At 64.7% G+C, this 13562-nt stretch overlaps 2 protein-coding genes across 2 annotated transcripts in view; one reads left to right on the top strand and one right to left on the bottom strand.

Moving 5' to 3' along the window:
* Positions 1-322: 322 nt before the first annotated feature.
* On the bottom strand, positions 323-2331 carry MNEG_2974 (hypothetical protein; the record flags this gene model as incomplete). Its single annotated transcript, XM_014048552.1, has 2 exons — positions 323-535; positions 772-2331. 2 exons carry the CDS (start codon positions 2329-2331, stop codon positions 323-325), a joined length of 1773 nt encoding a protein of 590 aa, XP_013904006.1.
* Positions 2332-10679: 8348 nt separating this feature from the next.
* Positions 10680-13562, top strand: part of MNEG_2973 (hypothetical protein) — a gene marked incomplete at both ends in the record, with an annotated part of 3864 nt that continues 981 nt past the window's right edge. The window contains 6 exons of the mRNA XM_014048551.1: positions 10680-11371; positions 11575-11662; positions 12033-12158; positions 12394-12485; positions 12759-12852; positions 13133-13323. Coding sequence (XP_013904005.1) covers positions 10680-11371; positions 11575-11662; positions 12033-12158; positions 12394-12485; positions 12759-12852; positions 13133-13323 — 1283 coding nt within the window. The remainder of the gene's footprint in view (positions 11372-11574; positions 11663-12032; positions 12159-12393; positions 12486-12758; positions 12853-13132; positions 13324-13562) is intronic.

Here is a 13562-nt window from a genome sequence, read left to right as displayed (position 1 = left end):
GACATTCTTGAAGGCAATATCTGCCTGTCAGTATGCGCGCTGCGCTGTGCTTGCTGCTGCTTGCTGTTACTACCTCCAGAGCAATGTGATCCATGCCTGGCTAGCTGTCGGTACTGCGGGGCACTGCTGAGGGGAGCAAGGGTCTGCTGCAATGCCATTGGGGCACGAAGACCTGGAGCCCAACAAACTCAGGCGTGAGGCGCGTGCGTGGGGCCAGACGTGTGCCAAAGGCACCCGGCACGTCAATAAACACGCTGCACCAACATGATCGGGAGCAACACCAGTGGCTTTGCACCTGCAAGGATGCAACCTGGCACCTTCCTCATTTGCCAAAGGTGCGCATCAGATCGCCGGCTTCGCCGATCTGGAGCGTGCCGTCGCCCGCCAGGCGCGGCTGCGCGGTGTATAGTGCCTCGTACTGCAGGTAGCGCGCAGTGCGCAGGTGGGGCAGCAGCTGCTTCATGACGCAGAAGCAGGCGTCCTTGGCCGCCTTCTGCTGCGTCACGCCCGCGGCGCGCATGTGCACCAGCTTCCCCTGAGTGGTGACGGCGTTGTCAAAGAGTGTGGGTGGGTGGGTGGGTGGGTCGGTGGGTGGGTGGCTGGGTGGCTGGGTGGCTGGGTGTGTGAGTGGACGCCTGATCGCGTACAGACGGCTACACACCATGCACACGCAGCGATAGGACCGAGCGCAAGTTTGTGTGCGTCAACGGCATGCACGACATGCGGCATTCACCCATGACCAGCACACAGCTCGCTGCACGTCCCGCTCACCAGCAGGTCTGTTGCGGACGCGGTTGCCACGTAGATCTTGGCCTTTGGGTGGTTCGCGTAGATGATAAGGCTCGGTGCGCTGGGCTTGCCCTTGAGCGCGATTGGCCCGCGGCCCTTGCACTCCGATACCTTCACGGTGCACGACTGCGAGAGCAGCCGCTCGATGGCGTGTCGGATGGTTCGCGCGTCGGCCTCTGCGCCTGTGGTGAAGATCTCCTCGTGGAAGGTGACGGGGCACGGCGTCAGCCCCTGCTGCAACCGCAGGAGCCCAAGCGCGACGTCGGGCTCCGCGGCGTCCTCACAGGTGGTGCCAAGCGCTTGCGCCTCCAGAATTGCTGTCTCGACGTCTCGCTTGTAATCAGGGCGGCCCAAGGCAGCCTTCCGGCCTGACCCCAGGCCGCTGGCGCCCGCGCCCAGGGGCCCTGGCGCGCTCCCAGCTGCAGGGCCCGCCGCCGCAGCCGCGACCACGATGGAATCCGCCACGTCGCCCGATTCGCTGTCCTCGGCGCCGTTGTCGTCGCCGCCGCCAAGCGTGTCGTCGATGGATGCCTGCCCAACCGCCGGCTCTGCCTCGTCGGTGTCTGCAGCGCCGCCGTGGACCCCGGCCGAGCGGCCGCGGCGCGCCCTCTTGCCGCTCGAGGGTGGCGCGCCGCCATCGGACGCTTGGGCGTCGTCTGCCGCGGCAGCAGCAGCCTCAGCCGCTGCCGCCGCAGCGACCTCGGCCGCACCCGTTTGGCGTGCTGAAGGCGTCGAGTGGGCCCGCTTCTGCTTCCCGCGCGCCGTTTGCGGCCTCGCAGCGCCGGCAGCGTCATTGGCAGCCGTTGCCGGTTTGTGGCCCGTCGGCTTGGGTGCATCATGGCCCCGGCGCGCTGGGCTGTTGGGCCCCGCGCCAGCAGCGATCACAGCAGCAGCAGGCACCAGCAACGCCGGCGCAGCAGCAGCCGTGTTGTGCGGGGCAGCGCCGGCCTGCGCCGCCGGCGCAGCCGGGGCCGGCTGCGCCGCAGCGGCCACCTGCTCTATTGGGACAGCCGCGGCTGCGGGCTGCGGCGCAGCGCCTGGGACGAGCACCTCCTGTGCGGCAGGGCCCAAGGACTGAACCGCAAGCAGGCGCGCCTGCGTGGCGTGCCCGTGAGCTGCCAGAAGGGCGATTGGCACGACAGCGCCGGCGTGGTACGGGGCGGCGCCGCCCGCGGCGTCTGGCATCGCCTTCGCGAGGATCGTGCCCATCCCTTCAAATACGCCCATGGGGACGTCCATCATCCCCATCCCCTTGATCCGGTCGCCGCTCAGAACGGCGCGCAGGCAGCAGCCACCATGCTTGATGGCGCCCGCGAGCTTAGTCGCGGCCTCGGCAAAGCTCATCCCCCTCCCACCAGCGTCGTCGCCGGCGAGGCCTTGATCAGCAGCGGCCGCAACATACGAGCCGCGCCGCTGCAGCTCCTGCACACAGCTTTCGCCCAGCAGGCCCAGCCCTATGAGCGCGTGTGCCCCGCTGCATGCGCTGAGCATCTGGCAGTACGCCGACGCGACGTCCGGCACCCCGCCGAGCGCGCGCAGCATACTTGCACCGCATTGGTAAAGGCCCTGCGCCGCCGCCGCAAGGTCGAGCTCGGCGATGGCCTCTCCATCTTCGTCGTGGACATGGACATGCGGCACCAGGAGTCGCGCCACTGCGGCAACGCCGAGGCTCTCCTGGGGCCCAAATGGCCGTGGTGCGCCAGTCGCCACGGGAATCTCGTTCGCCCTAGGTGCCTACGAGGTTGTCAACAACGAAGGAGGGATGAAGGGCGGCAAGTGTGAAAGCGGTTTACCGCACGACGCTTGAGTGTCGTGCAAATCTTGGCGAAGCAACAGGCACCGTACAAGAATGAAGATGCTTCCCGTAGATACAGATACTGCATGCCCGCTGACTGACAATGCCACTGAGCGTCACCAGTCCGCCTGCATACGGTACGCCGCAGTGCATCCTGATAATGAGATAAGAAGTTCAATTCTTGATGGCTTCATGAGCCTGGATGGCTCTAGAAGTGGGCGACCGCTGGACCTATAAATGTTTGGATTTCATGCCTGCACGGTTTTCCCGCGCCGCACCTGCCCGGTGCTCAGCATCTTTTGCATTGTGCCAACCACCACCAGCGCAGTCCCGCTGACTCGGTCGATGGGCTCCACGCCTCTGAGATTCGCCTCAAACCTGTCAAGGCTGCCGCAGCCCATGATGCAGTCTGTGTTGTATGCAATGGCATACTGCACTAACTCCGGCAGCTGGTCCTGCACGCCCTGGAGGGGCAGGGCGGCGCGGTCCGCGAATGGGCACAGGTCTCCAGCGATAAAATCTAGCAGAGCCCTGATCCTGGAGTCTGTGATGGGTTTGAGTCAATAGGGGACAAGCGTGTGGGTGGGCGATGGCCAGCACCCAATGGGGCTACGACTGCGTGGCGAGGAGAGGGATTAGCCTAATCCCTCAAAACCCTGAGGGTTCCCGCATAGGCCGATTGGGAGATGACCGTGCCGTGCACACTTGCCGCCTTGCAAGCAAACGCCCCTCCCAAGCAATGCGTATCCCTTTGGCAAGTGCCGCAGAGCTGTGTGTCAAGCCTTGGCAAGCAGCGCAAGCAAGCTGCATGCATGTGCTGCTCTGCAAGACGCACGCACCTTGCTGCTGTTCCGTGTAGGCTGTAAAGGTTTCGGGCCAGACCAGCGAGGCCGAAAGCACCAGGGCCAGGCAGATCATGTCGTCTTGGCCTGCAGGGGACGGTGGGCATGCCGCCAAGTGACTTGGGTGAGCAGTGGATGTTGCTGCCAGTTCGGCTGGGCTGCTTTTCCGTGCCCGCATTGGTGAGCCTTTTACAAGCTTGTGCAAGCAAAGTGTTGAGGTCAAGACTGCAGTAAGGAAACCGTTCTCGCTGCGTCCCAGCAATGACCACTGCAAAGGGCGACCACACCCATGCCTGACGCAGCTCCTTCTTTGAAAAGGCACAGGGGCCACTGCCACAAGTGCGCAAAAGGGGCGTCACCTGCATTCGTGCCGGCCCGCAGACTCACTTGAACTCAAGCAAAACACCACGTGAAGCTGTGGCAACGAAGGGCTTGGGGGTGGCTGCTGCTGCTGTTGTGGCGGGCCGCTGCGCCGCTGCGCGCAGGTGCGCAGGCCAGCGCTCTTGCGCCGCCGGCTGTGGTCCAGCAGAAGTGAGACCAGCTCGGGCAGGTCCCCCCTCACATGGCGTAATATGCCGCCGCCTGCAGGGATTAGCATAAGAAGAAGCACACAGGGGGATTTTTATGGTAAGTCTGAGTGTCAGTGATGCTTGTAAACGTTGCAGGGAGGCGCTTCTCTCCCACGTTTGCACATACATCAACTGCAAGTCAGTGGCACCCTCCCCTGACCGGTCCCCACTGCCCCTCCGCGCAAACCCCGCAAGTTCTCAAGCGCACCTGTCGCCCGGGCTACTGCAGGCGCAGGCGCCGCCATAAACCCAGTGGCGAGCGTGCAGGTGAGGATGGTTTGTGCAATCGCTGCACCACCACTGCGCCATGTGTTTTGCAGCGCGTCCAACTTGGCCAGCGCCTCGCTTGGATGGCTTGCGCAAGTCTCTATGGATCCTATCATATCCCCAGCTCTCCGCTCGATCCACGCCATAGCTGAGTTCTGCTCAACTCGTCCGCGAAGTGAAGGTCAAATAATTGACTTGTTTTGCCGAGCGCAAGAGTGAATCGAGCGCTGCACTTCTCACATCTCAGAAAGAACGAACACGAGAGGGCACGAGCATGCAATCGCGGCTCTGAAATATCGCCCACTGCAGATTGCCCGTCAACTAGTACTGTACCACCGTATGAATTGACAATCAACTCAATGTAGCTCTACTATGCATTTTCTTATTTATAACGACGTGCAGGGCAGCTTCGCGCAAAGCCGCCCATTTCGCCTTGTGCGCTGTCGGTGTGCACAGCTTGCGCACGCGCAGGACGGCTGGTGTGCGCCCAACACACTCATGCACAAGCGTGGAAGAGACGCGCCGCCGGCTGGGGTGAGAGGCTCTGCACCAGAAATGCTGCCAGGGTATGCATATTGCTGCCTGCGCGATGCCATCAAAGTCCATGTCGTCGAGACGATGGAGACGCTCCAGGACATAATAACTGCCCACAGGGCACAGTCACAGCTGCGTAACGGAAGAGTCGCCCACAGCGCCGCCTACACCACCAATCGCCAGCAGCGGCACCAGAAGGCACAGGCCAAGGCAGACGACACACGACGAGTTACTGCTGCCATTCACTCATCACAATCAAAACCCAAGGGTGGATGACGACTGAGCAGTGCCTCAGACCCGCATTGCACGTTGTGCGAACAAAGAAGTGTAGTGTAGGGGAGTAGTCAGCTAGTCACCATATTTACTGAACAATCCCTATACTGTAGCAGCTGTGACCACTTTGTCGATACCTCAGCCCGCATCTAAGGGTGTGCTGTTGCTGGCCCCGGGTCAGATAAATCACATGCAATTGAAAACCAGTCATCTGTGCACATATACAAGCAAGCCTCATGATGCACAAGGCACCAGCCAGGATGACACAATGCCGCTGGATAGCGACCCTGTCTACAGGCGTGTGTCCAGGAGTGGCTATGCGGCCAAATCTGGGCCGAATGTCCTATCTACACCAGCCATGTAAGCAGCTGCTCTAGAGAATACAAAACCAACTATGTACAATGTGAATTGCGTGATCATGATGCAGTTTGTCAAGACCGCCACGTTTGTGCAGCATACTTTGGCTCACAAGGCGGGACCGCCACCGCCTCTGTGCAGATGCATGGTAAGATGCTTACATACTTGGAAGCGGTCATGCAAGCGCTCTGCACCGGCCGGCAATTCACGCTGTCAACTCTGGGGTCGGCGATACCTGCACGTAGTGCAGCACTGCAGCGTGGCGCGGCTGGCTGAGGCGCTGCTGTTGCTGCTGATGTCGCTGCTGCTGCTGCTGATGCTGCTGCTGATGCTGCTGCTATCACTGCAACAACAGGGGTTTTCCTTATTCTTTCCTTAAGGAAAGGATAAAGACCCCCAAGCTGGGGGGTCTGCTGAAAGGAGCTGTAAGGGAGGGGTAAGGATTATCTGAGGACTTGTGTCGTCCTGCTGGGTCGCAAGCTAACGAGAGATAAGGAGCTCGAGGGGCCACTTGAAGGAACGATTAGGGAATCTTGCCACGCTTCCTGGCCACATGCCGCAGCATTGATGCCCGCTGCTTGGGCCGGCAGGGGTACCTTCGTGGGTGATTTTGTAGATTACACATGAGGCTTGCCGTAATGGTGGCCCCTTGGCGTGATGCGTGTGTGCAGGGGGTAATGACGGTGGCGCGCGGGGCGGGCGGGGCGCGCGGGGCGGGGCGCGCTGCGGGCGTAAGGGGCCGCACAGGCGGCCGCACCGCATGCAGGTAAGGCGGGGCTGTGCACGCGCAGAGATACATGTGGCGCGAGACGTCGAAGGGTTGAAATCAGCACAAAGCAAACAGCAACAACACAGCCGTGGACCCGCAGGCGCGTGCCCACGTATACAAACGCACATGCGCGTGCACAGAATGGCAGCTGCTGATTGCATCGTGACTACCCCCTGCGGTCGCTGCAGTGCCCCCGTCCGCTTGCACCCGCACCCGCACCTGCGCTGCTGCTGGGCGCCGGGGGGCCACCGCCGCGCCGCTCGCCCCGACGCTGCTGCTGCTGCTGCTGCTGCTGAGTGACGCCGGCGCCGCGGCCTCGCCGCTGCGGTACCCCGTGCTGTTGGGCGCCCACGGCCTGGGCAGTTTTGATCATTTATACCTACAGGGGAAGCGGGGTGCCTGATTAGGTTGGGACGCACGCACAGGCGTTGTCCGCTGGCGCCGGTGCATGCTCAGGCTGCGTGCTACACGTCTGCGCCTGGGAGCGCCCAGGCACGCTGCGCCACCCAGCTGCTGCGGCTGCTGCGGCTGCTGCGGCTCGCTGCTGCTGCCGTCGGCGACGTTCGTGCTCTTCACTAATTATTGGCCAGCATGTTATTTAAGTCAAAAAATCTCGTCCTTACAGGCGTTTGCTTTGGAAGGGCACACTCTTCACACATGGCATACATGCAAAGTTTGCGGCAGTCAGCATCTTCTCAGCAGAATGAGTATGTGGCTGATCACTTGCTTTCGTAGAACTGGCGTGCTCAAACGGGCGCCACGCAGCCTGCCGCCCCCGGCCGCCGCCGGCAGCCTGCGGCCGGCGCGTGCGTGCGTGTTGGCCGCCGAGGCCCGGCTCCATTGCAGGGGTCGCACGGCCCCAGCTGCCAGCGACGAGCCCGTGCACCGCGCACCAATGACCCCGACCCTGCACCCTCCCGGCGCCCAGCAGCCGGCCGAAAATAGACCGGCCCCCTGCAGCGTCCTTGCACCGAGCGCGCCGGGGGCGGCAGGCGCGCACTGGCTGCCCGCTCCCCCAAGCGGGCGCCGCGCAGCCCGCCGCCCCCGGCCGCCGCCGGCAGCCTGCGGGGTGCAGCGGCCGGCGCGTGTGTGTCGGCCGGCTACGCATGTCAAGCCTGCGCATCGGGCCCTGCGCGCGGTGGCCCGCCCCTAAACCCTCGCGGCCACCACCGGCCAGCGCCCCGCCCACAGCCCGACCCCCTCCCTTGGTCGCCCACCCACCTGCAGGCCTCGGGCCCAGGACGCCACACTGGCTTTGACGGCGCCTGCCCTGGGGCATCGTCGCCGCCGCCGCCACGAGGGGTAATGATGAGCACGGTCCACGCCACTTTGGCGGCCGCGCCGCGCCGCGCCGGGGCAGCGGCAGCGGCGAGGCCGCCTCGGCTGGCGTGGGCCCCGGCAAAAGGGTGGAGCGCGGCAGCCGAAGCACTCTCAAGCTCTCCACCTTCCCGCAAACCGGGCGAACCCGGGAGCAGTTCACCAGGGGGACGCCACCGCCTGGGGCCGGCCCAGCATGCACGCGCACGCGCCGCTGCGGAAATAGACCGGTCCCTGCAGCGCCCTTGCACCGAGCGCGCCGGGGGCGGCAGGCGCGCCTGGCTGCCCGCTCCCCCAAGCGGGCGCCGCGCAGCCCGCCGCCCCCGGCCGCCGCCGGCAGCCTGCGGGGTGCAGCGGCCGGCGCGTGTGTGTCGGCCGCAGATGCCCGGCTCCACTGCAGGGGGTAGGACGGCCCCAGCTGCGAGCGTCGAGCCCGCGCACCGCGCACCAATGACCCCGACCCTGCGCCTTCCCGGCGCCCAGCAGCCGGCCGCGCCCACCCGCCAGCGCCCCCTGCCCTCGCCCGACCCCCTCCCTTGGTTGCCCACCCACCTGCAGGCCTCGGGCCCAGGACGCCACACTGGCTTTGACGGCGCCTGCCCTGGGGCATCGTCGCCGCCGCCGCCACGAGGGGTAATGATGAGCACGGTCCACGCCACTTTGGCGGCCGCGCCGCGCCGCGCCGGGGCAGCGGCAGCGGCGAGGCCGCCTCGGCTGGCGTGGGCCCCGGCAAAAGGGTGGAGCGAGGCAGCCGTCAAGCAGCACTCTCCCCCCTCCACCTTCCCGCAAACCGGGCGAACCCGGGAGCAGTTCACCAGGGGGACGCCACCGCTTGGGGCCGGCCCAGCATGCACGCGCACGCGCCGCTGCGGAAATAGACCGGCCCCTTGCAGCGCCCTTGCACCGAGCGCGCCGGGGGCGGCAGGCGCGCACTGGCTGCCCGCTCCCCCAAGCGGGCGCCGCGCAGCCCGCCGCCCCCGGCGCTGTGGCCTGTTCGGGGCGATTGTGCAGGCATGGATCACAACGTGAATCTCTGGCAATGCTTTTTTTGCCAACAGTCGCAGTGCTCTGCGGCACATGCAGCACAAGCAGGAAGCAGCCCCCCGCTTGGCGGCAGGTACACATGCAACTGCGCCCGGATGCCGCGTTGTGCGCCTCGCTGCTCTATCCAATGGATGTTAGTCCCTTCGAATTACATATGCAACGCACCTTCGCCTGGAGGGCTGCACCCACAACAATGCCCTGAACACGCATGCCATGCACGCCATGACGTGGGCAAGGCCGCCGCTGTTAAATGCACGAATATATCTGCTAATTTCTGTCAAGCAATGCCCGTTTCTCCCGGTTTCGATGGGATGCACCGTGCGCAAGTGCTGTTTTCATAACATTGTTCGGGCACGCAGCGTTCAGTAAGTACGCAGAAGCAATACCTCAACGGATTTTTCAAAAGCAAACATGAAGTATGATGAGGTCGATCTGACACAGGCGATGTCTGGGTCAATGATGAGTCAATCTGCCCACCTAGTGACAAGTTATCCATGGCGGTAGCTGCGGCGAACAGGAGGAAGCTGTAGATTTATCAAAATTTTTGCAGGGTGCTGCCACATCCACCTGCGTGCCTGGCCAGGCGTTAAGTCGGCACCACTAGGTGCACGAAGTCGCGCTAACTCATGCAAAACACCGCCTGCTTGACAAATCGCAGTGATGGTTAACCACATGACTCTAATGAAGGCTAGGGGTAACGCATGTAATTCAACCAGCCTGCTCTCCATACCCGAAGAGCCCTGCACCCTCTGCTGTCGACCTGTGTCCACTTGTGCCACAGTGTTGTCACGGGGCGGTAGCAAACGCCGACATGCGGTACGCGCAAACATTGAATTACGTTACATTACATCACACTTTTCCAGCAGCGAGGGGAGAAACCCTGGCTCTCCAAAGGGGTAACGCCTCTAACTGTAAAGGCCAGAGGACAAAGTGGGTGCGGCCAATTCGGGAATTAGCAACAGGGGCGTGCGCCTCCTTGGCAGGAGATCGAAGCAAGCCTTCTTCCACGCAGGGCGATTAGGGCAGCGGTCGTCTTGGCGAACGGGGGCGTCAAGACCTATGGCAGCACAGTTTTGCCTCACTAGATCAAACCATGACACACGCGGCCGCCCCACAGCGCGCGGGCCAGGGGCGGCGCTCCAAAACGTAAACTGGCGCTTTTCGGGCTGGCAGACGAGTGTGGTTCACGCGCATAGTATGACCCAGTTGACACGCAATGTGCGCAGAATAAATGCGGCGCATGCCGCAGCACGCGTGACCGCGAGACGCACGGCGTCGCAAAGCGGCGGCATGGCAAGCAGCACATGACGCGATTACACTAGTCCAAGCCACTGTGCCGTTGCGGCGGCAAATTACATGATGAATGCGCTTCAGTCACCCAGTTGATGTACGTTGTACTCAATGGAGATCCCCTTGCGACGCTCTCACACTCTCACCTGCCCGGTCACCCTTGGCACGTATGGTGGTGAGCACCTGAGAGAGAGCTGCGTGTGTCATCGATCTATTCGTCTGGCCTCGCCCACTTTGATACGCCCAGCCCGCCGCACGCGTGCGCCTGCCTAGGTGCAACAAGTGGCAACCTGGGCGCAGTTCCCTTAAGAAGGGGGGAACCTTGGGTTTTGGCTGCTGAAACCACCGGCACACTGCTGTTGGCTTGGAGCATGCCATTTGCCTCAATGCACCCTGTCAGATACGGCACCGTACGATAAACTGTGGCATGGTGTTCGATATTTATGAGGATACGGATACTGCACCCATCGTATCAGATCAGTTGTTCAACTCCTTGCATCATCAGATTGTCGAGGATAGCCACGTCGTGCGATCCGCTGTTTATCAGTCATCTTGATTAGCAGCTGGTTTGCGCAGGCTTGGCGCCAGTGATCTGCTGATCGAGCAAGTGTTACAGGGGAGCAGCCAACATGGCTGCTTTCAGCTTTGGCCAGGTATGATTTTGCGTGTATACAAATCAACAATCCTGAGCCGGTATGACACGTGCAGCAGCAGAAGCCGGGTTGCCTTGATGGTGCCACCCTTGTGCTGTAGTTGAGTAGTGAGCGCCGCCGAAGCTGATGGCGGCAAGTGTCGCACCCGTTATCTGCACTCCCTCCTACTCCGCGGCACCAATGATACAACATACGCAGGCAGGCAGCACACCCGCGTTTGGCGCGCCCAGCAGCACACCCGCCTTCGGCGCGCCGGCGGCGAGCAGCGGCGGGTTCAGCTTCGGCGGCGGCGCTGCGCCCGCATTTGGCGCCCCCGCAGCCAGCAGCGGCGGCTTCAGCTTCGGCGGCGCCTCGACGCCTGCGTTTGGCGCGCCTGCGGCGTCGTCCGCCGGCGGCAGCCTGTTTGGCGGCTCGGCGCCCGCCTTCGGCGCGAGCGGCGGCTTTGGGGCGCCAGCTGCGACCAGCTCGCCTTTCGGCGGCTCCCTCTTCGGCACCCCCACCACGGCGCTCACCCAAGCCGGACCATCCCTCGGAATCTTCGGCCAGCCCCCCACCCAGACCGGCGCTGCCGCGAGCATCTTCGGCGCCGCGGCGGCGGCCGCGCCGCAGCAGCAGCCCGCGGCCGCCCAGTTTGCGCCCGTCGCGCTCTCGAGCGGCGCCGCCGGCGCTGCCGGCGCCGCCGGCGGCGCGGACGCCGCGCGGGAGCTGCAGGAGATCGCAAACTGCTACAGTCCCGGCCACAGCAGCTTCAAGTTCAGCCACCTCTTCTTGAACGTGGTTCGGCCGGAGCAGCGGGTGCGGCCGCAGGGCGTGGACGAACTGAGCTGGAAGCAGGCCATCAAGGAGGCGGGCGGGGAGGACAACCCGGAGGGGTGCGTGCGGGCGTTCAGCGGGGGCATGGTCGGCATGGCACGGGACTGTAGCAGTCTCGCGTGATGTCCCTCGTATCATCGCGGTCATCGCAGCTGCCGCTATGTTGTGCCCCAACGAATGTGGTGCTGCACAAGCTCGGAGCCCGACGCACCCGCTGGGCCATCTTCCTCTCCCCCTTGCCCCGCGCCCTGGCGCCCCGCAGGCTGTGGCCAACGCTGGCCAGTGGGTTTGGTGACCTGCTGAAACGCGCGCAGGTGCAGGCGGCCACGATGGACGAGAACAAGCAGCGGGTGAGAGGCCGGCGGGCCGGGGCGTGCGCGCATGCGGGGCGCGTGCGTGCGGGGCGTGCGTGTGCGGCTTGACCCACATGCGTGAGCGCCTGCATGCATGTTTTGTCTGGAAGTGCGCGTTGGAAGGCGGGCGCGTGCGCGAGTGCGTGCATTTATGTGTGTGGGTTCACGCGCATGGAGGGAGGTTGAGTGATCAGCAGCTTTGCCTCCATTCCACTGCCGCCCACATCCGCTCCTTGCAACATCCCCACACAACCCCCGCCTTGCCGCCGGCACTCCTTGCCTGCGGGCGCCTCCAGAGCTGCGCCCGGCCCTTCTTTATTCATGCACCCATCGTCCAAACAAATCTCACCGCACCGCACTCCCCCAGCTGTCTGAGCTGCGGGACCTGGCCCACAAGCTGGCGCGGCGGCAGGAGACAGACATCGGGGGCCGCGTGCGCTCCCTCATGGTGACAGCGGAGGCCGTCTGTGTGCGCCCCGCGCCGCGGAAGCGGGTCGGGCCGGGCACCGGGCCGCCGGGGCGCGTCCAGTAGGGGCCGGGCAAGAGTCCTATCGTGGACGGGAGCGGCTGCTTCACGGCGTGCGAGCGAGCGGGCTGCAGTGGCGGCGCACAGGCAGCAAGCTCGGCGCGTTTCCAGAAGAGGTGCCCCTTCGTTCATCAGCGCTCTCTCCCTGCCCAGCCCCCGCATATCTGACCTCCTCTTGCCCGCCCACCCATGTCCCCCACAGGAGCGCCACACCGCGCTGACTCAGCGGCTGCTGAGCATAGCGCGCAGCGTGGACGGGCTCGAGGGGCGGCTGGCGATGTACATGGGCGTCAGGTGGGGGCAGGCTGACAGGGGCGGGCTGACAGGGGCGGGCTGACAGGTAAGGCCGCCCACCTGCCAGCGGCCGCATACTTGTTTGCGGCGATCTGCAGCTGCAGGGAAGCTGCGTCACGGGAGGCTGTGTGCTCGGCGGCGCCGCGTGCCTGCTGCCGTCGAGCCGCCGCCGCGTCCAGTTCGGTGCGGTTGGCTGCCACGCGTGCGTTCGCGGCGCGGCGCGCCGACGGCGCCCGTCCCGCCGCCCCTGTCATGGCTGCCGCCACGCCGCAGGGGCGATGTCTCGCGGGAGCGGGAGGCGGCGATCGCGCGGACGATGGACGGGGTGGAGGGGGAGCTGTCACTCGCGGCGGCAGGCGGGCTGCAGGTGGGGCCGCCTGCCCCCAATCCGTTTGCTGTTGAGGATGTCAGCTGTTGTGGGGCCGCAGGCTATTCATCCGTTCATGTTCGGGTCAAGAGGCAGCGTGTCACCCACGGCGAGGTTGCAGAACCCTGGTGTGCACAATGCTGCGAGATCTGCGCTGCGAACATGAATGCAGCGACGGGGCGGCCGCCGCATATCAAGCCTTCCCAGCCGCAAGCACTGTCCACTCCGCGTGCGAACACCAACCCCCGCACCCGCGCGTGCGCCCCGCCCCCGCCCTCAGCGCCGCGCGGACGTGGTGGCGGCGGCGGTGCGCCTGAGGGCGTCGGGCGGCGCGGTCAACGGCGGCGGCGGCGGCGGCGGCGGGGACGGCGGCGGCAGCCAGGCGTTGGACGAGGCCAGCATGGGTCAGCTGTTTGCGGTGCTGAAGGACCACGCGGACGCGCTGCAGCGGCTGCAGGAGGTGCTGCGCAGGTGGGGCTGGAGGGGTTGGGTGTGTGCACGTGTGAGCGCGTGGGTGACGGCAACAGAGTGTGTCCGGGCAAGTGTTGTGGTGTGTGCGTGTGTGTGCGCACGCATGCCCGTGTGTTGAGTGTGCAAGTAACTTTCGTGAATCTGTTGTTTTGGGGGCCTCATTGAGCGCGCAGCCTTAGCCAGCATCCGCTGCGGGTCTGGGCAGCCCTGGCGGCCGTGCTGCCCCCCCCCCCCCACAC

This window comes from Monoraphidium neglectum (genome assembly GCF_000611645.1).
Source record: "Monoraphidium neglectum strain SAG 48.87 unplaced genomic scaffold scaffold00356, whole genome shotgun sequence".
NCBI classification, from domain to species: domain Eukaryota; kingdom Viridiplantae; phylum Chlorophyta; class Chlorophyceae; order Sphaeropleales; family Selenastraceae; genus Monoraphidium; species Monoraphidium neglectum.
This window is presented reverse-complemented; position numbering and strand designations above follow the sequence as displayed.